This window comes from Trachypithecus francoisi, unplaced genomic scaffold, assembly GCF_009764315.1.
Source record: "Trachypithecus francoisi isolate TF-2019V2 unplaced genomic scaffold, Tfra_2.0 Lachesis_group13, whole genome shotgun sequence".
In the NCBI taxonomy this organism is placed as follows: Eukaryota; Metazoa; Chordata; class Mammalia; order Primates; family Cercopithecidae; genus Trachypithecus; species Trachypithecus francoisi.
In genome coordinates this window covers 109442791-109466757 of record NW_022681458.1, presented here as the reverse complement: position 1 = coordinate 109466757, position 23967 = coordinate 109442791, and the positions used below count along the sequence as shown (strand labels likewise).

The following is a 23967-nucleotide window of genomic DNA, read 5'->3' as shown; positions in this document are numbered from 1 at the left end:
TCACTAGGGTGGCATGTTTTTATTTTGGGTTTAAATCTCCATCTCTTTTAAAGTGGCTTCTTTCTTCATCTTCCTGGTTTTAGCCTCTTCATGTCCACCTCCCCTAGTCTTCCCTGTTTCGTATATGATACTGAATAGTGCATTTGCGTCTGCAACTCACTGAATGGTTTGTGAGCTGGACCAGTACTGTCCTTTCTACAGTTGAAAACAAATTCTGGCTGTGGGGAAAAAACAGGCAAAGCTGCAGCTTCCACACGTGCTGTCACTGTACCCCTTCTGTACCCAGACCTCCACTCATTCACCTCTCCAAAACTTGGTTGGGTCATGACAGTCCTGTTTCCCCATCATGTCAGCTTATCAGTTTACCTGTGGGACTCACCTAGGAACCTGGGCAGGCCTGGCAAATATGCAGTGCTCCCTCTGACTCATCTTATCCTCATGAATGACTGTGCCACCCTGCCCCCCACTAACTATGTCTCTTCTTACTGAGCTTGGATGTGTCACAAAACCTGTCTGAGGCGGGTGCAGTACAGTAGCTCACACCTATAATCTTAGTACTTTGGGAGAGGCTGAGGCGGGCAAATTGCTTGAGCCGAGGAGTTCAAGACCAGCCTGGGCAACTTGCAAAACCCCATTTCTACAAAAAATACCCAAAAAATTAGCTGTACCTGGTAGCATTCACCTGTAGTTCTAGATTTTCAGGAAGCTGAAATGGGAGGATCACTTGAGTCCAGGAGGCTGAGGTTGTGGTGAGCTGAGGACACCTGCACTCCAGCCTGAGTGAAAGAGGGAGACCCTGTCTTTAAAAAAGGCTGTTTGAAAAACCCAGGGCTTAAGGCAACAGACTCATGCATCTGCGTGAGCGCAAAGGGCCTTTGCTTGTTCTATCCACGGGTGCATTCACAGTGCCTGGTTTATAAAAGGCATTTAGATGATTGTATAAAGAAGGAAAGAAGGATCCAAAATGAAACACATTGACCATCTGGGATCTCTGAGATTTCCTCCTGTTATCATATACACTGCGCCTAGGTCTCTTAGATCTCCCCAGCTAGGGACACTACCCTTCTGATACCCCATGCCTGCGTGTCTGTGACGTTGCTTACATCTGCAGGCCCTGTAAGTGATAGCCCAAGAGCTTGCTTCCTTAGGGGGAGCAGTCCTTCTGTTTCTGTTACAGATACTGGTTCCCATTTGCCCTCAGGCAGCCAATTGAAGCAGGTTTCATCCTAGTGAGCATACTTCAAATCATTCCCATGCCATCTAGATGGGGAAAAAAATTGAATGAACACATCCATGCCTCCTTCCTTCCCCCTTAGCCATACATGTATGTAGACTGAGGAGTGTACAGAGGTATGAGTCAGTAACCCTGTGTGACTTTCAGAGCAAAAGCGCATCCCCACACTCAAATAAATATAACATGTTCAACCTCTGTGCACAGAGACACTTGATTGCTGGAAAGATCCAGTCTCACAGTATTTATTCTTTTGCTCTTTCATCCAGCAAGTAAGTATAATATTAAGTACTAGATGTATTCTAGGCCTTAGTCTAGCCATTCTAGAGACAGTGATGACTCAAGCAGTTTTGCCAACAAGGAGCATACAGGTGTGCTGGAAGAGGAAAGTAGGTAACTGTAACAATGTGGATAGTACACAGGTAGAACTAGTCATAATATGAAATAATGATACCAACATAAAACTTTACTGTCACGCTGAGTGGGGCCAACAGTTCAGTTTTGTAAAATGTGATTCTGTGACTTGTGAAATCAATGTAGTGGATGGGGCAGTCCCATTCAGAGGACAGGAGCCACTGTCAGTCACAGTTTAACACCTCCATGCTATTGCGATGCACCTGCGTATGGGATTTACCGTAACAGTAACAGCCATTATCTCTCCCCTCTACCATGTGCCAGGCCCTATGCTAAGCCCTTTCTGTGTATTCTCTCTTTTCATCACAGAAATCCAGTGATCTTGGTACTGTTATAAACAGTACTATTTTAATGAAGCAGTCACTGAGGCTCCAGTCGTGAATAAGCCTGTTTCGCTGCCTCCATGTTGGCAGCTGAGGGGTTGTCCTGGTGTGGAATTTGGGTGAGAGAGGCGTGGTCAGGAAAGGGTCCTCCCAGGAGGTGATGCCTGAGTGGACTTTTAATGGTGAGCACTTGAGCCTGGCCTAGCTGAACATGTTCAGCATCTACAGGTTTAAATTTATGCAAATACTCTTTTACTCCCCCATCTCCAAGTTAATAAATTTACAATGTGAACTGTAAGGTGTTTGATTTTATATTGGGGCTTTCAAATGACCGAAACTCAGGAACTTTTTATCCTGATGCTGTTGTTTGTGGTTTGGGTTTTTGTTTCTGAAAGGGTATTTAGGTAGCTGGACATAATCAGCCGGCTGGTATTCAGGAAATAGTCTTTGGTTTAGCAGCAGACTTTGACAAAAGTCTGCTTTGAGCATGTAAACATGCTTTGTGGGTCTTCTTTTTCTTAGCCTCTGTGGCCCTTCCAGCTCTTCCCTAGAGAGTCTTCAGGTCATGTGGGTCAGGGGCTTGTGGAGCCCTTGGGAGGATAGAGCCAGCCTGGATGGGAGAGAGTTTGGCCACTGTTTATCCCTTCTTTAATCATCAGGTACCTGAAAGAAGGCAGATGGCCAGAGAAGGGTCCCTTTGGGCTACATAAAAGCATCACACTTTGGGAAAATTGTTTTCTTCATACCCAGCCCTTGTCTCGGTTATTTTTAAGATATAAAAGGGATGCCTATTACCAGAAACATTAATATAATGATTTCCAGTCATTGTATAAAAATAAGCAAAGCTTAGCAATAGCATGTGACTCGTGGGACTGGCTTATGTGGCATTCACTGTAAACCATATCATCTCTTACCTGTCTTCTGATGAATGTCTCTGCCCCTTTTTTAGTACAGGTACTTTATGAAACAATAAGAACTCATAATGCAGGTGCTGAGCATCTTGTAAAAACCCACAAACATAACTCCTGCACACCTAAACTCTGTCTAAATGATACAGGGCCGTAATATGCAGCTGTGTGAAATTACATATGGATTTGAATTTGAGTGACTGATTATCCAACACTTACTAAGTGCCAAGACTTGTCATGAATCCTTTCCATGTACTATCTCATGTAATCCTCACAGCAACCCCATGAAATAAAGCACTATTATTTTATACATGAAAAGACTGAAGTTTAGCAAGCTTGTTACCTGGACTAAGGCCCTATAAATAGAATAGATTATAAATGGGCCTTAAAGAATCCATAGACAGAAGCACCTAGCAGTTTGTCACAGTTACTAACCTAGGCAACGATGGAACCAGGCCTTGAAGCCTACAGTCTGACTCCAGAACCTGTGCTGTAAATTACCACATTGTTCTGGGCACTTTGTGCCAATAATGGATTCATCAATTCATTTGGTGAACCTGGAGTGATTCATTGCTCAGTTTCCCTCTGGAGTCACCATGCCAACTTCACTAATTAAAACTGGCCAGAAAAGTTTATGTTGTGTGTATGTTTTCTATTTAGGATTATCCTCAATGTTCCGCATCAAGAGTGAAACTGACCAAGCCCATAGATAAGAACCCCCTTTATCCATGTTTAAAGGATTCTTTAAGTACTCCACTTAGCAGTTTAAAACAATTGTGTCTTCTTTCACAGAGTGGGAAAAATCTGAGTAGTTTTACTAGACCCTTTATGGACATGTAGGAACGTCCCAATCCTATACTGTGAAGAAAACGTATGGTGCTTCATCTGTTCTCTCTGCTTAGCATTAGTTCAAAAATTTAATCCTAGATCCCACAATCCCTCTGTGTAGAAATACTCACTGATGGAGCTGGAGTTGCAGCCATGGAGATATTTTGTCATCTGGAATATCCTCATTAGATTCTGGGCTTCTGAAGGCCAGGTGAAGTATAAATAAAATATGGCCAGTTTTCTCCGGCAGTTAAGCCTTGGCACTTGAGTACATTCTGGCAGTGTGTCTCTTGCCTCCTTGCTAAGGAAATTGGTAAGCAGGCAGACTAGCAGGGAATTAGGAGAAAAGCAGTTCAGTGTGATTAAGGTGCCAATGTGTTGCAAAACCATAAGTGCAAGGAAGTTTACAGAGTGCTGTTTGGTGTGATGAACTCTCTCTGCCTGTTGTGTTTTCATTCAAACCTCAGATGTGCTATTTGACCTTAATACATCTGCTCCATTGTAATGTCACAGGTAATAAGCACACAGGAAGCAAGAAAAAAATTGCTTATTGACTGAAGTGACAAAAAAACTGTTATTTTGGTGTTTCCAAATAATGTATTTCCTATAGTCCTACTTGTCTGACAAAAACACTCATTGCCAGCAAATTATGTTGTATTTGCTTAGGCTTCATTCTAAACATATGAGGCTTGGGAGAGTTAACCTAAAGTTTTTATTTTATGTGTACTGAGATATTCTGGTGCCCACAGGGCAGAAGAGATGGTTCATATTGTTTTTCAGATATAATTAAACCTAGGTCACATTCAAGTCCATTAAGCAACAGCCTCAAATCCTTTTAATTAATGGGTTCAGATTGGTTGGTCTAAAGAAGCTAATTAAATTTTTCCCAAAATTTTCTGTTTAAATAGACAAACATTGTGCTGCTTGCATTTCCTCCAGAGTGGTTCTTTGAAATTTACAGTCCACACTTTATGGCAGGCCCTGATTTTCAGAAGTCAGGAAGCACTGTGGGTTATCTGACTAAACCTGCAGAGATCCTGATCTGCATCTTCTAGCACTTTTCTCCTCAGTCAGAAAGATCTGGAATCCCTGTGCTATCTTATGTCTAACCATGGCCTGACAGAGGTCATTTGTTTTCCACTGGAGAGCCGGCACATCCTCTCCAGAGTCTGATAGGAGAGGGCAAATCACAGCGATCACAAGTCTGATGGATAACAACCCTGGATTCTTCATATTCCATAAAGCTGGGATATCGTGGGACTATTACATCCCACTGTTTCCCTCCATTTCATCTGCAGCAGTCAGATCTCCCCCACCCCTGAGCCACAGGCCCAGGCCACACCCTATAGTTAGAAGTTTTCTCTGACAATCTGCTTTCTGTGAGCTGTATAATAAGAGTAAGATGCAGAGCAGGAGCTTCCTAATTGTAGTAGAGCTTTCCCTTGATCCTACAGCTTCCAGGCTCCTAGCTACCATGTTTTCCTCACCACCACCCCCACTCGTGATCTTCCGTGGTTCTGCTGCCCAAGGGGGAAATGACCAGCCAGTATTAGGGGCTCTGCTGACCTCTCAAAGCTTCTTTTCTTCCCAGCTCCCTGCCCTGTGGACGTCTCTGGCATTGTGATCACTGCAGTTTGCAGGAAATGAAAGTTTATTCTTTCAAAAAACCAAAAAGATTGAGTACCCTATTGTGTGCAAAACACAAGCAAATAGGTCCAGAAAACCTGAGATGTTAGTGCTTTGCCCCAGAATTCCTTCAGGAGCTACATGGTTCTCCAGTATGTCATCCATGGGCTGTGCTCAGGGTTGCCTGCACCCTCCAGCTGAACCTTTCTAAACGATCCATGGTTCAATTAGAGCAGCTGCAAAGCTGATGAGGAGGGGATTGCTGTGAAAAGACCTAGGGAAAAAGAGAATCAAGCTTGTAGCTAAATCTATTTGAGCCATCTCCTTTATTCTCAACGCCTGGCCTTGTGGTGGGTGATGCTCTGTGTGATGGCAGAAGGAAAGGACGCCCTGGGGCCCAGTTATCTTTTCTCACTTAATGTGCCCCTGGGGGCTGGAACAGAGCAGGCTCTTTGATGTGGGTAGGGAGGACACAGCTTCATCAAGCCCAGGCCTGGACCCTGCCCATCAGCAACCTGCAGTTATCCAGCAGTGCGAAATGCATCCACTGCGACAGCATGTGCCGAGGCATTTCTGGGAGCAGTTATTTCATTTTTGGACCCAGGAAATCAGCACCACTGAACTGCAGCTTGTCCCCTTTGTCATCGTGGCTTCCAGCTGCTGTGGTTGCTCTGAGAACTCTGAGAGCAAGTTGTTGCTGCCATCTATGGTCTGTCTTGGGGGAAGCACATGGTTTGCCTGCCGGAGAGGGAAGCAGCTGCTTTGCAAATTCATCAACACAGCACAGTCTCTCCCCTGTGAGGGTAAAATCAACACCAAGATGTTGGTGTCCCCAGTGTAAACCCCATTATGAAAACCTGTGTTTACTGACCTACCATCATTTTAAAGCAGTTCCATTTGAACTGCAATCAAACCTCCAAGTGACCTTTCTGTCCCTCCGCCCAGCATTCCTGAAAGGGCCTGTTGTTTCTTTGGTTCAATGAAGAAACCTTCTGTGTAGTTAAGCAAGTGTTTTTCCAGTCATGTCTCCTGGTGAGTTACAGAAAGATTATTGTTGGGTCTTGGTGGTGGTGGTGGTTTTTCTTTTAATACTCCAACCTCCCTATCCCCCGATACCCTTAGACACTTAATTTTTTACTTCCTTTAGTGGAGGAGAGCATAGTGAGTTGAGCAGCTTTATGGGGACTTTAAAAGTTCGTAGTTTTTCAGATCCTGGTGTAAGCTGAATTCTCTCTGCCTCACCCCCCAGGGCCTGGGAGCCTTCCAAAGCGAGGTGTCCACTCGGGAGTGGGCCACAGGATCGCTGCCCGCAAGCTGGGAATGCCTGTCCTGCCTGATGGCTCTGCCTGATGTGTTCATATGCTGTGTGGTTTTCTGTCTTACAGTTATTTGTTGGACTTGGGTTCCCTTACGAGGGCCCAGCTCCCCTGGAGGCTATCGCAAATGGATGTGCTTTTCTGAATCCCAAGTTCAACCCACCCAAAAGCAGCAAAAACACAGACTTTTTCATTGGCAAGCCAACTCTGAGAGAGGTAAGCATCTATCAAAATTATTCCACTTTGAATACTATGAATAATAGCTATTTATTGAGTGCTAATGTGGGCGTTAACTTCATTTAACATGGTTGGATGAGAGGCTGAGGGTGTGGAGGCTCAGAGAGACAAATGACCCCATCACGTCACCTTGCGAGTTAGGGGCAGGATTTGAATCTACTTCTGCCTTCATCAAGTAAGGGATCTTCACACTCTACCCCCACTCTAGATTATTGTAAACTCAGACATTCTAGCCTTCTGATTATAGCTGAACTCTGATTTTCTGAATGTTTGAAGTTTAGGGAGTGAGATAACTGGTTAGTAGATGTTTGTGAAGAATCTGCTCCCCATGATGGGCTTTGGAGAATAAAAAGTGGACTGTGGGAGTTTGCAGAGAACCATCAGCCTCAGTATACCATATGTATCATGGATAATTGAAGTAATTTTTTTTCACACACCATTCCAAGAAGTAATCTTGCCATTGCTAGAACCATTTGCAGAAGCCTCATTTGAATTGCCTTCAGAGATCCTGTTGAAAATCTGCAGTGTGTGATGAATCACCATTGAGGGTAGTCGGATTTGATTTAGGGCAATAAACAAAAGTCTTTTACCTGTGAGTGATCAAACTGGGTGTTTCTGCATCTGCTCAGAAATACGTGTGTGCAAGAAATCATAAGATAGATTTTCTGATTATTTCTGTGTAGTTAGTAGTAAGTGGCTCTGCAGGCAGCTTATGAAGGGAAGTCATAGCAGCATCCTCGTCATTCAGGGCCTTTGGAGGATTACATTGATTAGCATCCCTCCCATGGCGTATCAATGTAGAAGGACAGTTTATAAAACATACATTTTTCAATTCTGCTTTTAAACCCTTCTGAGTCATTTTCTCTCCCATATAGTATATAAGATGCATTCTCAATGATTATTTTTTATTGATCAGTCAGAAACCTTGACAATTGATAGAACTGATTATTTTGAGAGTTATTTTTCTCTGACCCTTCCTGTCATTGGTGAAATGGCCAAAAGAGAGAGAAGATCAATAAGATCCATAGTTTATCTATAAAAGGTTAATCTGTGGCCCAGATAACCTTTGACAAGGGTTATATGTGTGTGCGCGCGGGTGGGTGTGGTTTTTTTTTTTTTTTTCCTTCTGCTGGAATAATAAATTTGAATTCTTCATTTGGGGAGTGGTTTTGTATTCAGAGGTCAGTTTGCTCATTTATAACTCGGCAGAACTTAACGTACATATCTGTGTGCTAGTGCTGTTGGAAGTGCTAGGACACAGAGACCGGGGAAATTCAGTCTGCCATGAACCTATTCTTTTGAAAAGTTTAAAAAGATGCTGCCTAGCAGTGAAAATATCTGTTTAGGGATCTCTGCTTTAGCATGTGACTGACTTCTTTGAAACTTCGGAGTTTAGGGTGGAGAAGAAACTAGTAAATCATCCCTCGGGTTTTTTGTTAATTTTTGACAAAAAATATATTTAAGGTGTACACCTTGATGTTTTGATAAATACACACATTGTGAAATAGTCATTACAATCAAGCTAATCTATCACGTTACATACTAAATAGATTTTTTTTCATGGTAAAAACACTTAAGATCTCCTTTTTTGGCAAATTTCAAGTATGCAATACAGTATTGTTAACTGTGGTCATAATGCTGCACACTAGCTCTCCAGAACTTACTCAACTTGTATAACTGAAACTTTGACCAACATCTCCCCATATCCCCAGTCTCTGGGAATCACGAATGTATTCTCTGCTTCTGTGAGTTCAACCGTTTTACTGTGAGTTGAACTGTGAGTTCAACTAGGCTGATCTGCATGTGGGATCATGCCGAATTTTCCTTCTGTGCCTGGCTTATTTTACTTAGCATAATATTTTCCACATTCATCCATGTTGCTGCCAGTGATGGGATTTCCTTCTTTTGCAGGTTAAATATTTCATGTGCACATAATTTATCCATTCAGCCACTGAAGGCCACTTTGTTTGTTGCCATATCTTGGCTATTATGAATAATGCTGCAGTATACACGGGAGTGCAGATACCGCTTTAACATAGTGATCTTAATTGCTTTGGATATATACCCAACAGTGGGATAGCTGGATTATGTGAAGTTATATTTCTTATTTTTTGAGGAACCTCCATTTTCTTTTTCATTGATGGCTGTAACACATTACATTTTCACCAGCAGGGTACCAAGATTCCCTTTTTACCACATTCTTGCCAGACACCTGTTATCTTTTGTCTTTTTGATAAAAGCTATTTTAACAAGCATGAGGTGATATCTCCTTGTGGTTTCGATTTGCATCTCCCTGATGATGAATGATGTTGAGCACCTTTTCATATGTTTGTTTGCCTTGTGTATGTCTTCTTTTGAGAAATGTCTTCAGGTTATTTGCCTATATTTTAATTTGCTTAGTTGGGTTTTCTTGCAGTTGAGTTATAGGAGTTCCTTACATAGTTTGGGAATTAACCACTTATTAAATATGTGGTTTGCAGGTATTCCATAGGTTGCCTTTTCACTCTATTGATTGTTACCTTTGCTGTGCAGAAGCTCTTTAGTTTGATACAATCTCAGTTGCCCGTTTTTGCTTTTGTTGCCTGTGCTTTTAGTATCATACCCAAACATCATTGCCCAGACTAGTGTCAGAAAGCTTTTGCACTGGTTTTCCTAGTAATGGTGCTGTTTCAGGTCTTATATTGAAGTCTAAGCAATTTTGAATTCATTTTTATAGATAGTGTGAGATAAAGATTTAATTTCATTCTTACGCATATGGAAATCAAGTTTTCCAAATATTATTTATTGATGACATTGTCCTTCTCCGTTGTGTATTCTTGTCAGCCTCATTGGGAATCAGTTCTTTTCTGGCTTCTCTATTGTGTTCCATTGGTCTATATGTCTGTTTTTATGTGAAAATCACCTGTACATTTTAATTTAGGTCTAGGAAATCTCTAAAGTTCTACTTCTGCCCAAATTGTAGATATTATTTGTAATTTTCCATGTTTGTTTAATATTTTGAGATAAAGTGGATACAACATAAAGCTTACCATTTATGGTTAAAGTTTTTAAACCATTTTTAAGTGTACAATTCACTGGCATTAAGTATATTTGCAATATTGTGCAACCATCACCGCTATTCATTTCCAGAACTTATTCATCATTCTAAACAGAAATTCTGTAGCCATTAAACAATAACTCCCCATTCTCCCCACTCCTCAACCCCTGGTAAACGTCTCTTCTACTTTGTGTCTCTGTGAATTTGCCTATTCTAGGTACCTCATATAAGTGGAACCATATAGTGTCTGTCCTTTTGTGTCTGGCTCACTAACTTGGCATGTTTTCAAGGTTTGTTCATGTTGTAGTATGTTTCAGAATCTCATTTCTTTTTATTTTTTTGGAGACAGGATCTTGCTCTGTCCCTCAGGCTGGAGGAGTGCAGTGGTGTGATCATGGCTCACTGCAGTCTCAAACTCCTGGGCTCAAGCGATCCTTCTTCCTCAGCCTTCTGAGTAGCTGGGACTACAGGTGTGTGCCATGACACCTGGCTACTCTTTTTATATTTGGTAGAGATGGGATCTGACTGTATTAACTAGGCTGGTCTTGAACTCCTGGACTAAAGCGACCCTCCCAAGTAGCTTGGGATTACAGACACACCCCACCACACCCAGCTAATTAAAAATTTTTTTTTTTTTGCAGAGACAAAGGTTTTACTATGTTGCTCAGGCTGGTCTCCAACTCCTGACCTCAAGTGACCCCCCCACCTCAACCTCCCAAAGTGCTGGGATTATAGGCATGGGTCACCATGCCTGTCCTACGTCACTCCTGTTTATTAATATATACACACACACACTACTTTTTAAAGGCTGAATAGTCTATTGAATATATATATATATGTCAATCATTTTGCTTATTCATCTGTTGATGGACATTTGGGTTGTTTTCACCTTTTGCTCATTGTAAAGCTGCTATGAACATTGGTATACAAGTATTTTGAGTCTTTGCTTTCAATACTTTGAGAAATGTACCTACAAGTAGACTTGCTGGAATTTACTTTTTACTTTGAAATAATTTTACTGGTACAGAAAAGTTGCAAAAATAATATGGAGTTCATGTAGCTGCTTCTTATGGCAGCTTCTACAAAACTACAGTGGTCAAAACCAAGAAATTAACATTGGTACCATAGTATTATCTAAACTACAGGCTTTATTTGGACTTCACCAGTTTTTCCAGTGAGATCCTTTTTCTGTTCCTGGATCTGATTCAGGACCCACATTGCATTTAATACTCATGTCTCCTTGTCTCCTCTGATCTGTGCCAGTTCAGTCTTTCACTATCACCCGTGACCTTACCACTTTTAAGGAGCACAGGTCAGCTTTTTGTACACTGTTTCTCAATTTGGATTTGACCGATGTTTTCCCGTCAGTCAAATTTGAAGTTAGGCATTTTTGGCAAGAATATCCCAGAAATGATGTATCCTTCTCAGCACATCACGTTAGGGGGCATATGATGTCAATATGTTGTCCTGATTGATCCCAGGTTTCTCCACTATGAAGTTACTCTTTTACTCTTTTCTCTACAGTAGGGGTAATACTTTGGGGCTATGTTAGAATATCCTGTTTATCTTCAAACTTTTGTATCATATAGCAGTGGATTTGTATAGTATCACATACTATACAAATAAGTACAGTATTTATTGTATCATATAGGAGTGGATCATGTCTGCAACAGTTATTACTGCGGTATTCTGATGGTGATTTTTCTGATTTCCTCATGATTTTTTAAATGCATGAAAAGCAAAGAAGTCCATCTCTTTTCTTACTGCAGTTTCTATATACAAGCCTTTGGGAAATGAATCAAAAGTAGCTGAGATTAAGTTGGCAACTGACACGTTTTTGTTAAAACTGACTCTAAAGGTTTTAATGACACTGTGGCCACTGGGTATTTTTTTCCTGGGAAAAAAAAAAATTAGGACACTCTTAAACACAATCTGAACATTGCCCAGTGAATGATGTAATGTTACATGGATCAGATCAGCCAGTGTGAAGTTATCAAGAAAAGCATTTCATTGTTTTCTATCAGTTGCCATCATTTTGTAATTTACTTTTTGCTGAGGTCATGTGAGGTTTTCATTCTTTATGCTGTAAGAAGAGAATAAGCACTGGGGCTGTCACGGGCATTTGGTTCCTCCTGTCCCTTCATCCCTTCAGATGATTCCACCAGCCCTTAAATGTGACTCTATTAGAGAAACAGTGGGATCCTTTCAACAGTTGCTCAGCAAGTGACCTCACATAGATGACTCCATCAGTCCTAGGCTCCCCCAGGAGGGCAGGATGCAGAGGGAAGTTGACAGGTGTTTAATGCATCCCCGTAGGGTGGTACTAGTTGCTGCATTGGGAGAATTCATCAATGTACATTTCCTGTTTTCCAGGAGCTCCAAATCTGATATGAAAGAGTTATAGGACAAAAGCATAATCAGTGGAAGTGCATGAAGAAATAGCTAAGTAAATTCCAGAGGGGAGTGAATTTGGAGTTGTGCTGGGTGGAGGATGTGCAGGGTTAGCTGCGAAGGGGATAGTGGAGGGGCTGTGCTTTAAAGGAAAAGGAAGAGAGCAGGTCTCAAGCCTGAGAAGCATGAATACTGACAAGCTGGGGATACCCCAAGAAGGTCAGTTTGCTTTATGCAAGAGGGCAGGTTCCATCTGATATCTAGCTCCCTCCAGCAACATCAGACAGCATTGAGAGGCACCAGTGAGCTTGATCTCATGGCCAGGTGTGTCACCCTGTCCTGCTCTGCCAGCTCACAAAAGCCCGTAAAATCCCTGTAACTAAAGAAGCTTTTAATGAGAAAAGAGCTGTCAACAAGTTCATTTCTAAGAATCAAAAATTCCTAGAAATTATCTTTTTTCCTTAGCAAATGGAAACATTGTAACCAGAGTATACATAATTACATAAAACTACCTTTTTGTGCCCATACAAATCTTTCATATTAAGCAATATTTGATCCACCTAAATTGATCATATCAACTGCATACATGTCTCTTTGCCTTCATTTGAAGAGAAGAAAAAGTCTGGATATCTAAATGTGGGTTTAGCTTGGTTTTTATTTTTGCACCCGTCCATTTTTCAAACCATGATGTCTACACAGAGTGGGAAAAGTTCCACAATGCCTTAAGTAATGTGGCTGGTTCAGGTTACATTTTAATATAAATTGGATTTTTATCTTTACATTGGGAAACATATGAGTAGGTTCTTGATCATTATTCTGACATTTTGTAAGCCATTAGAAATACTCTGGCTTCCGGGTTTTTTGTGTGTGTGTGTGTGTGTGTGTGTGTGTGTGTGTGTGTGTTTTGTTTTGTTTTTCCCATAAAGAGAACTCATGTTCTCCTTGGAGATTTAATAGCCATTCTGGAGTAATGTCTCGTATTTAATAAGATTTTCATTACTTTTACAAACTATACTCCAGTAAATTTACTGATTCATATACAATGAAGTATCTTAGATCAGATGGTTCTCAATAAATTAACAAGAAGGAACGGAACATTCAGAGGGGAACAAATGAATCACAAAATGCCTCACTCATAAAGTTAAGTAACCTTCAGTAAATGTAAATGAATAAAAGAATAATAGCTCAGCATTTTGTATTTTCCAAGTGCTTGAAGCAACCTTGTACATAAGCAGAGACCTTAAAAGGCAGGAGAGGAGGGAGATTGCTGACGTGTAAATTACCAAATAGTGACATTGACGACAACTTTAACTTACCCTGATTCCGTCAGAAAAACTAATTCGTTCTCCAGGCCACAAAATGAAAATGATGTGACATTTTGTTCATCTTCAGAAAATACAGGCATAAATTCAGTCCTGAATTTAGGTTGGCAAGTTTTAAGAACTGGATTAAAAAGCTGGTGTTTACATTGGGCTTTTGTCTTAAGAATCCAAAGACATCCTTTAAAATTGTCACCTTCCTTTTTATCCAAAGCTTAAGAAGTTGTTGAAGGACCTGGATTTGAAGTTGGCTCTTCTCCTTTCCAGCTGTGTGGTCTTGGGGAAATGTAATCGCCTCCCAGTCTCAGAATCGTCATTGATGCATAATAAACCTGAGAAATAACATTTGTGCAGGCGATTAGCAGGACTCCTGGCCCAACCTAGGGCTTCCTCGATAAGTGTTGAATCCAAAACATGTGCAGAGGAAAAAAATGGAAGTTTCCTGAGCTCCATGGGCCTGCAGAGAGAGTCTGTGGCTTTCGTCACTGACCATAGAGCTGAGCCGAGGAAGAGGGCACCTGTCAGAAGGGCGGGAAACTGAAGAGGCTGATGACAGGCTGCTGCTGGGTACAGGCCCAGATAACCTGTAGCCAGCAGAGGCTCACTGCTGGGCCCAGGGACTTGTCGGGCTTCCTGCCTTAAATAGTACATGCATGCTCTTGTGTGGTAGGATACAAAGAACAGTGGCTAAGGGAAAGGTGGAGGGGTGCCAGTCATTTCCTCCAGCCCTCTGAGTATCCTGGAGTCTGAGGAAAAGAGGAGGGCCAGCTTGACCTCCAAAGCAAAGGCCTCAGCATTGCCAGACCTAGTATTTCCTATTATAAATATGAGATGAAATTTGTAAATTATATAACCTTGCCTATGTGTGTAATTTCAAAAGAGAATAATTCTCTAACTCAAATATAAAGGAGAAATAAAAGGAAAATAATTCCTAATAAAGCAATACATATTTCAGCATTACGGAGTCAAGAACTATACTGTCCCATACCCAAGAGCTATACCAGGCACTATGATGCATTGTTCCTCCTCACAGTGAGTGTTTTCATTTAAAAGGAGTGAAACATTCAGCTGAATATGGTCAGCCTTTTTACTTACAATTGACATTATGAAGGAGGAGCGAAGCCTGAGTGTGTTTACATATACCCACATATAAACAGAATTGCCAGTAATGTGATAGCTCCAAATATAGACTAATGTGGGTAGGTTTTACTGAAGACTCTGACATCCTCAGTGGCATTGACTTTGCTGCTTTGATCTTTCTAAAATGGTGACAGCTCATTGGTGACGTTTCAGATAAAACAGAGCAGAGACATTGCTTCATTTACATGATTATGTGATTATGTCTGTGGATAATTCACTGTATGTTTTAACTGTCAAAATTTAGATTCTGGCTGGGCATGGTGGTTCATGCCTATAATCCTAGCAGTTGGGGGTGCTGAGACAGGCAGATCACTTGAGGCCAGGAGTTCAAGACCAGCCTGGCCAACATGGTGAAACCCCATCTCTACTAAAAATACAAAAACTTAGCTGGGTGTGGTGGTTCACACCTGTAGTTCCAGCTACTCAGGAGACTGAAGCAGGAGAATCGCTTGAACCCAGGAGGCAGAGGTTGCAGTGAGCCGAGATCGTACTACTGCATTCTAGCCGGGGTACAGAGCAAGACTCTGTTTCAAGAAAAATAAAAATCTAGACTCTGTAAGCCCATATGAAAGCCCTGCAGGGCATTTGAAAGTTTCATGGGCAGTGGACAGTTCTTCCTGTGCAGGATTGTCCTTGCACATTGTGAAGCAGCTTATATCCCTAGTTCCCACCCACAGACTAAGGTAACACTCTCCAGTTATTATGGTAGCTGAAAATGCTCTCACATGTGTCTAAAATGCTCCCTTGACAACGTGACCTTAAAGGGATATGAGGATAGAGATGGAAACAAAATCAGGGGATAAATTTAGCTGTATTAAAGAATGGACTCAACTAAGCGCAGTGGCTTGTGCCTGTAATCCCGGCACTTTGGGAGACTGACACAGGAGAATCATTTGAGGCCAGGAGTTTGAGACCCACCTGGGCAACATACAGAGACTCTGTGTATACCAAAAAAAAAAATTGTTTTTAATTACCCAGGCATGATGTGCGCATCTGTAGTCCCGAATACTCAGAGTGCGGAGGCAAGATGATCTCTTGAGCCCAGGAGTTTGAGGCTTCAGTGAACTATGACTGGGCAACAGAGCAAGACCCTTTGGGGAAAAAAAAAAAAGAAGAATGGACACTTCATGAATTAAGAATTGTCAGCCGGGCGCGGTGGCTCAAGCCTGTAATCCCAGCACTTTGGGAGGCCGAGACGGGCGGATCACGAGGTCAGGAGATTGAGACCATCCTGGCTAACACGGTGAAACCCCGTCTCTACTAAAAAATACAAAAAACTAGCCGGGCGAGGTGGCGGTGCCTGTAGTCCCAGCTACTCGGGAGGCTGAGGCAGGAGAATGGCGTGAACCCAGGAGGCGGAGCTTGCAGTGAGCCAGGATCCGGCCACTACACTCCAGCCCGGGCGACAGAGCGAGACTCTGTCTCAAAAAAAAAAAAGAATTATCACGGTTCGCACTTGGTTTCTTTGACCACACACTGGTTTTCAAATAAAACCTCCTTTAGGACAAAAATTGACATTCCTTGTTTTTCTGAATATTATGCTAATGATTATTCCTGAAACCATTCTAGAAATTCTGTGTATTTCTGATGGTATCATTTTTTTTCTATCACCTTTTGTATGCACCATGACTTAGCCTCCTGGGACTTTACAGCCTTGATTTTCCTCGTAATTGTCTATGCTGACCTGTCTGTCTTAGCCAGGATAATAGATACTGGTTTGATCTATTAGTAGGTGATTTTCAGGGCTGAGTTCTGGGGTAGAAGAAATTGTTCATCATTTCTTGGTGTGATGTTGGGGGTTAAAGCCACCTGTAGCAGCTTCCTTGTCACCTGGTTGTGGCATTATCTTATTTCCTTTTTCTTTTTTTTTTTTTTTATTATTATTATTTTTTGAGACGGAGTCTCGCTCTGTCGCCCAGGCTGGAGTGCAGTGGCCGGATCTCAGCTCACTGCAAACTCCGCCTCCTGGGTTCACGCCATTCTCCTGCCTCAGCCTCCCCAGTAGCTGGGACTACAGGCGCCCGCCACCTCGCCCGGCTAGTTTTTTGTATTTTTTTTTAGTAGAGACAGGGTTTCACCGTGTTCACCAGGATGGTCTCGATCTCCTGACCTCGTGATCCTCCCGTCTCGGCCTCCCAAAGTGCTGGGATTACAGGCTTGAGCCACCGCGCCCGGCCGGCATTATCTTATTTCCAAGTGGGATTCAAGATACAGAACCATCACTGTTTTATTGTTATCTGCTTATGGATGGTTTTGATCATCAAAGGGAAGGACACAATGTCTTGTTACCTACACAACTGTAACTCAGTACCATAAAAAGCATAGCACGCCATCTAGCACAGAAAGTTATTTTAAAACTCGCTTGTGAGACTGAGGTGTTTGCTTCTTTTCCAGCTGACATCCCAGCATCCTTACGCTGAAGTTTTCATCGGGCGGCCACATGTGTGGACTGTTGACCTCAACAATCAGGAGGAAGTAGAGGATGCAGTGAAAGCAATTTTAAATCAGAAGGTTGGTTTCTTTTATTCTACTTTCCCTCATTTCTAATGAGACCCGAAATGTGTATAAAGCATCATAGGTCCTTGGTTTTAATAAACAGATCTTTACCACATCAGCTTAACCCTAGAATTAGAAAATAACCAAGCTGTAGGATTTGGCCTGGGGATTTCATGAATGTTCTGTGAATTGGAAACAGAGCTGGTATCCTGATGTGTGCCTGGATCCCAGGCACAGGAGCAGGATCTGGAGTCATACTTGGTTCAGTGATCTGATTATGTTGCTCTCACAAAGATCTGAAAAGATAGCCCTGCTTCCTCTACAAAAGAGAGAGACGTGCAAGGAAATACTGGGGAATGTTTTTCTAGAACATCTGTTTTGGTTTTTTTTTTCCTACCTAAACATTTAGTAGAATTTTGTAAAAGTGCATTTCTGGCCTCTTCTGATCAATTCAACAGACATTTGTCAAGTCCCTACCATACACAGAGTGCTCTCTGAGTCACCTGGGGTTGTGGGGGGGCGGGGTGTTTACTTCCACAAACAGAGGAGGGCTGGCTTCCCACCTATCAGAAGTTTACCATCCAGTAAAGAAGAGTTCAGTTATCCTTTCTCCCAATCTGAATCCGCCATGGACTCTCACAGCTGCACTCTGCTGCTATACTTTGATGGGAGCACTTTTTACACATGGTTACGATGCTTTAAGAGAAGCCAATGTAGGCATGTGGGAGGGCAAGCTGGACTCACAGTGTGGGTTCAGTTCTAGCTCTACCACTTACTAGCAGCTTCCTTTCATGTGTAACATAGGGCTAACATCACCATTTGATTGGTTACTTGTGGGGAGTAAATGAGATAATGTATATAAAGTACTTAAGTTCAATGTCTACTATATAGTGTTTAGTCAGTATTAAGTATTATGATCTTTGTCAATAGTCTAAATTTCTACTACACCATTAGCAACATGAAGTCAGGATATATATCTCTCTCATTTCTGTATTACCAGTGCCCACATAGGGATTTACCCAATGGATAGATGGCAGAGAGGAATAGATGTCTGCAAGTAAGCATAATACAAGGCTGAATATGTTCAGTGCCAAAGCAACATGCAAACGCTCCAGGAGTGGAAGTTGGGGAAGCCTTTCTGGAGAATGCAGCCTTTTAGTTAAGTCTTACAGGATGAGGAGTAATTTGCAAAGTAAAACTGAGAAGTGGACGCAGAAGGGCATGGGTTCAAAGCACAGTGTGACTGAAAGGAAGAAGGCTGAAAAGGCATATATCCTGGGTGGGATAGTCAGTGTGCCCATGTGGAGGCCCTCTTACCCCTCTGGGAAACAGAACAGGATAATCAGTTTGTGGCCCACTGAACTGCTGATGTCAGTTAATGCAGAACATCTCCAGAGGAGTGAGGGCACTCGGATGCATTATCTGTGCTCTGCTTGCTTCAAGGTGGTCTGTTTGGTGTCAGCTTCCCATTGATGACACATACATTCCCAGTCCCATTCTCAGCAGTTTGGGTAGAAGTCCCCGACCTCAGGAGACCAAGCTGATGAAAGAAGTGCCAAATGGAGTGTGGTTCCTATAGACTGTCTCAAAATATCTGCCACACACCTAAAGCTTCACCACCGGCGTCATTCCTGTGGAAGGGCGAAGGTTCTTCTTTCCTGATTCTCCTAGTCCCTTAGCATATAAGCTTCCTGGGGCTGCCGTAACACAGTAGTGCAAGCAACTGAGTGGCTTAAAACGGCAGAAATTTATTCTCTCTGTTCTGGAAGCAAGAAGTCTGAAGTCAAAAATGTCAGCAGGGTCACGTCCTGCCCACAAAGTCTCCAGCTGGATATCCTCCCTTGCCTCTTTCAACTTCTAGTAGGCCTAGGCATTTCTTGTCTTGCAGCATTAAAGGTTTGATCTCTGCCTCCATTATCCTATGGCTTCTCCCTGTGTGTGTCTCTGTCTTTTCCTTTTATACAAGATTAGGGCCCACCCTAATTCAGTGTGACCTCATCTAACTTGGTTACATCTGCAAAGACCCTATTTCCAAATAAGATCACATTCATGGGTGCTGGGGGTTAGAACAGCATATCTTTTAAAGGGGCACAATTCAATCCACAACACTTAGTTAATGCTTGTACTCTTGAGGAGAGTCATTTAAAAGCTGAGGTAGAAGCAGAAAAGAAAAACACACCAAGATACATTATAATCAAACTGCTGAAAAGCAAAGATAAGGAAGAAAACCTTGAAAGCAGCCAGAGAAAAATATATTATATTTAGAGGAATAATGGTATTAACACAGCCAACTTCTCATCAGAAATAATGGAGACCATAAAAGGGTCCTCAGGAACCAGAATATGTGTGGGGCCTTTCAAAAGGCCATGGTAAACATTCAGCGTTTTTTTTTTTTCTCTTTTTGGGGTTTTTTTGTGTGTGTGTATGTGTAGTTCTGTTGTTGTTTGTTTGTTTGTTTGTTTTTAAGTGTTCGGGATTTTTTTTATAAGTATGATGGGAAGTTTTGAACAGGGTGATGAGATGACCTAGTGTACACTGGAAATCGTGAAGAGAAATTACAGATTCTGCTTACTCAAAATCCTGTGGTTAGTAAGCAGAGGAGCCGTGAGTCAAACTCTGGCCTCCTGGTACTTTCTAAGACCATTTCGTATTGAATGATGCCAAGCCACGGCTGTCAGGTGAGACCATAGAGGGCTTCTCGTGGAGGCTCATCTTTGAAAGCAGTTGCCTGTAGAAATTGTCCCTGACTTGGAAAGGTGAGTCGGTACTAGTGGAGACAGGAAATCACACAAGAAGGGAGGTCAAGAAGAGAAAATGGAGGGGAAGATAAGGGAATGTTTCCAAGGTCAGCAGAAACTTCCCAGTGCAGTCTGCAGGCATCCTTCCTGTGGCCCTCGCCATATGATTAACAGTCCTTTTTTTTTTTTTTTTTTTTTTTTAAACAAAGCAAGATGCCCAAGAATACTTCCTTGCTTCTCCACAGCTGGCCTAGCTTGGGTTTCTCAGTGACTGGATGTGATTTAGCATTCTCCTTCATTCTGTCCCCCAAAGAGGCCTTCACTTGTTCCTAAACAACTTTTATGCAGAAAACTGCCCACTCTTCCAGGCCCCAATTCACATAACAGCTCTCACTTCAGAGGCTTGCTAGGACTCTGAAGAGCTTTCCAAGGCAGAAGCCCCTGCCTGCCCTCCCCCACAGGGTCCAGCAATATAGACCTACCTTCTGACTCACCGACTTCCTTCCGTCCGTCCATCCCTCCATCCCTCCATCTCTCTATCCCTCCATCTCTCCCTCCCTTTTGCTTTTCTTGTATAGGAAAATTGTTTGCTTCATATCCTTTAAAACAGTGAACGGCCCCAAAGCAATGAATGAGTCAACATCCCTTTGGTTAAAGTGGGCTGGGTTGGTAGGAAGAGCCCACTTTAACCAAAGGGATAGCCATGTTTCTGTGTTTTTGGCTTTGAACCCTTTGGATTAACTTTCTTTCATTTTCTAATGGATTCCCTTTGGAAATGTTGTTGGAATGACACTTGGGTACTCGGCATGCTTCCTAACATAACTAAATCTGTTAATCTCATGAAAGATGACCATAGATGTTTATTTCACTATACAAATCCTACTTTAACACTGATACATGAACCCAGATATGCCATGTTCTTTGTTTTAGATCGTTCCTTCTATGAATCTTTGAGAGGAAACTTATCTCTAGGCCAGCAATAGAAAGCTTCTGGAGTCACCCTTGGGTTGACTAAACATCTTTTAAAAGAAAAGAAAAAAATTTGCATTTTGTGTGAAGGGCTGTGTCTGGGTTAGAGAGGGAACAGTAAGTTCAAAAGCTTGAGTTGACAAGGAGCAAACTGAGAACTTGAAAGTCAATTCTTCAGAGTATTTTGAGATCTTCAGAGATGAGCTGTTTAGGAATAGAGTGGCCTCTTTGTTCTTGTAGAATAGTCTGCATGATATTACAGTATTTACGGCTCAGCCTCTTTTAGCTCTATTCAGACAGCTGTAGGCCACTGTGGCCCACATTTGTGCATTTGTTCAGCATTTGAAGACAATTAAAATTTCTGAAAATCACTGTTGAAGATTTTGATGTAATGTGTGAATTGGCACACAAGAAAGGGGGAGACGGTGCCCTGAGACCAACTCCTTGGCTGCCACTAAGGAATGTTATTTCTGTTCATTGTCCCATTTTCAGCAAGCTTCAACTATAGAGGTTTTGCCTAGTTCTCCACCCTGTAGATTCCAGCAAAGACTTTAGAGGTAGCTGGTGAAGGTGCACCCCCTGCCCCGCCGCCCCCGTCTACCCTATTGCTGAGAGGAGCTGTTGAGCTCCCTGAAGCAATAATAGACTATATTGCTGGTGATTTTCTCCCAAATGAAATTTCCATTTTAGATCAGTAATACTCCTGAAAACACAGGCCTCATAGTGTTGGCAAACACTGTGCAGCAGAGATCAAACCCACATTTCTTCCCCTTCTCTAGGATGTCACAATATTGATAAGACTGCCTCCTCTACCCTAGTGAAGCATCCTCTAGAGTTTCCTACTCCCCTCATATGAAACTGAGGCTCTTTAGTATAGAAATTGCAAGGCTTTTCTGGAAATTCAGTGAATTTTCCACCTCATCTCACCAGTTACCATAATACTGAGCTGCAGTTACCTGCTGTCCTTTCATGTTAGAGACCAAACTACTTGTTCACCAAGGATGTCTTCAGCATCTTGGCCCTCCCCAGTTTGGGCTTACTAGACTCACAGCCTGCCTTAAAAGCCCAGCATGAGTAGAAGTCTGCTTTGACCCTCTAGCCTCCTAGGAACCCCTAGCTGAACTCCTTGTGACACTTTATCACTTTATTTTTGCACCCTGAGCTCTTTGGGTACAGGCTAACCTCACCTACAAACACAGACCAATGCTTTTGTCACTGTCATAGATCCTTCACCTGCTCATTGTTGCCTTACAGCAGTGACCATGCATTCATTCAACAGATGTTTGCTACTTTCCTACATGTGCCACACTATGCTCACCACTAGAATGTAAAGATGACCCAACAGCATGGACTCTGCCCTGTGGAACTTACCTGCTAGCAAGTGATAACTTCCATCTTTTGTTGAATGCCCACTAGGTGCTAGTCACTAAATTAAGCACCCTTTTTCTCCCAGATAATCTTTGCAGCTTAAAAGAGGTGAGTTTTTCATATCACCCTTTTACATATGAGGAACCTGAGACTTAGAGATGGCAAGTCATTTGCTCAGAGTCCCACACCTAGTAAGGATCAGCGTGAGATCACGACTTGCAAGTCCACAGTCAACCCTCATGAGGCCGCCTCCTGGTGTTAGCACCCGTATATTGAGTGAGTCGGAGGACTGGGGGAGGTGCTCCATGTTCTCTATCCTTCTCTTTCATGGTATCATGTTCTGTTTCCACAGATTGAGCCATACATGCCATATGAATTTACATGCGAGGGGATGCTACAGAGAATCAATGCTTTCATTGAAAAACAGGTAAGACTTATCAGAAGTCAGTCTGTCTTTGCTGTGTACTGCTTCCTGTGACCCCATAGGGCTCTCAAGAACAGTTAAGAGCTCACTGTGTTTCTATGGCTATTTTCCTGCTTTGGGAGACTCTAGGAGCTGGATAATAGTAGCACTGTCATGGTCACCCAAGAGAACCAGTATTCCCTTGGAGTAGGTATGTTCTTGATGACGTGTAAGGTGAAATGGAAACTTACAACAAGAGAGATAGGATGATTACTGTGAAGATGCCCCTGACCCTCAGGGTCTGTGCCCTGAGTGGGTTCTGAGACCCATTAGGAAGACTTGGGAGGGGAAGGGGCAGACAGCTTTCTGGTCCTGCCCCATCTTCATTTGTCACCTTAAGAAAGGCAAGAATTGAAACCAGCTGTTTCTAAGCATTATTTTAATAAAACATGTTCAGCAATTCTAAATGTTAGGACTTTTTAGAGGAAAGCAGGACCCTTTGTCAAATGAAACCTTACAAGTATATAAAACAGATAAAAAGCAGGACAAAGCCAAGGAGGGTGCCAAGAGTCCCACCTTCCCTAACAAAGTTTGGAAACTGCAGCATGTGCTCCTTGAAGTAAAGACCAGGAGCCTGTTGCTGTCATTTTATAGCATTTTAATTCCTTGGACTTCAAAAGCAACACAGAGCTAGAAATAGACAGACTCAGAACCCCTGTGGGTAGGAGAATATGAACTCTTTGACTAGATTCCAGAAATAAGGTGCTCTTCTTAAAGGCTAAAGCATTTTTGAAGGCAATCAAGGGATCTTTACACAATAGGGGATGAGGATGGTGCAAGCTGAAAATAGAAATGGTGTATTGAAAATCTAAGTAGGTCCAAGGTGGGCTTCAAAGGAAGAGTTGGTGGTTTGAGGAGACTGAAACTGTGGCGAGCAGCCAGCAGCCGTGGGTGCTGCCGTTGGAGCTGGGAGCTGTGGTCATATACTTTGGGGCAGTGTGTCTGATATGCTGAGCTTTTGTTAGCAGCAAGAGGGCATGCTCTGCAGCCAGGCCATGTGGGTTTTACTCCTGGCACCATGTGTTTATATGACTTGGGCATGTTACTTGGCCTCTCTATGCCTTAGTTTCCTTGTCTGTAAAATAAAGATAATGCTAATAGGACCTACTTTATAGGGCTGATGTGAGGATTGAATGAGCTAATACGTACAAAGTGCTTAGAAC

At 42.4% G+C, this 23967-nt stretch overlaps 1 protein-coding gene across 8 annotated transcripts in view; it reads left to right on the top strand.

The window, feature by feature from the left end:
- MGAT5 (alpha-1,6-mannosylglycoprotein 6-beta-N-acetylglucosaminyltransferase) overlaps positions 1 to 23967 on the top strand; it is a 334005-nt gene that overhangs the window by 284433 nt on the left and 25605 nt on the right. For all 8 annotated transcript variants that reach the window (XM_033231703.1, XM_033231695.1, XM_033231697.1 and 5 more), the window contains 3 exons: positions 6716 to 6862; positions 17165 to 17281; positions 22694 to 22768. In XM_033231703.1, the coding sequence (XP_033087594.1) occupies positions 6716 to 6862; positions 17165 to 17281; positions 22694 to 22768 (339 nt within the window). The remainder of the gene's footprint in view (positions 1 to 6715; positions 6863 to 17164; positions 17282 to 22693; positions 22769 to 23967) is intronic.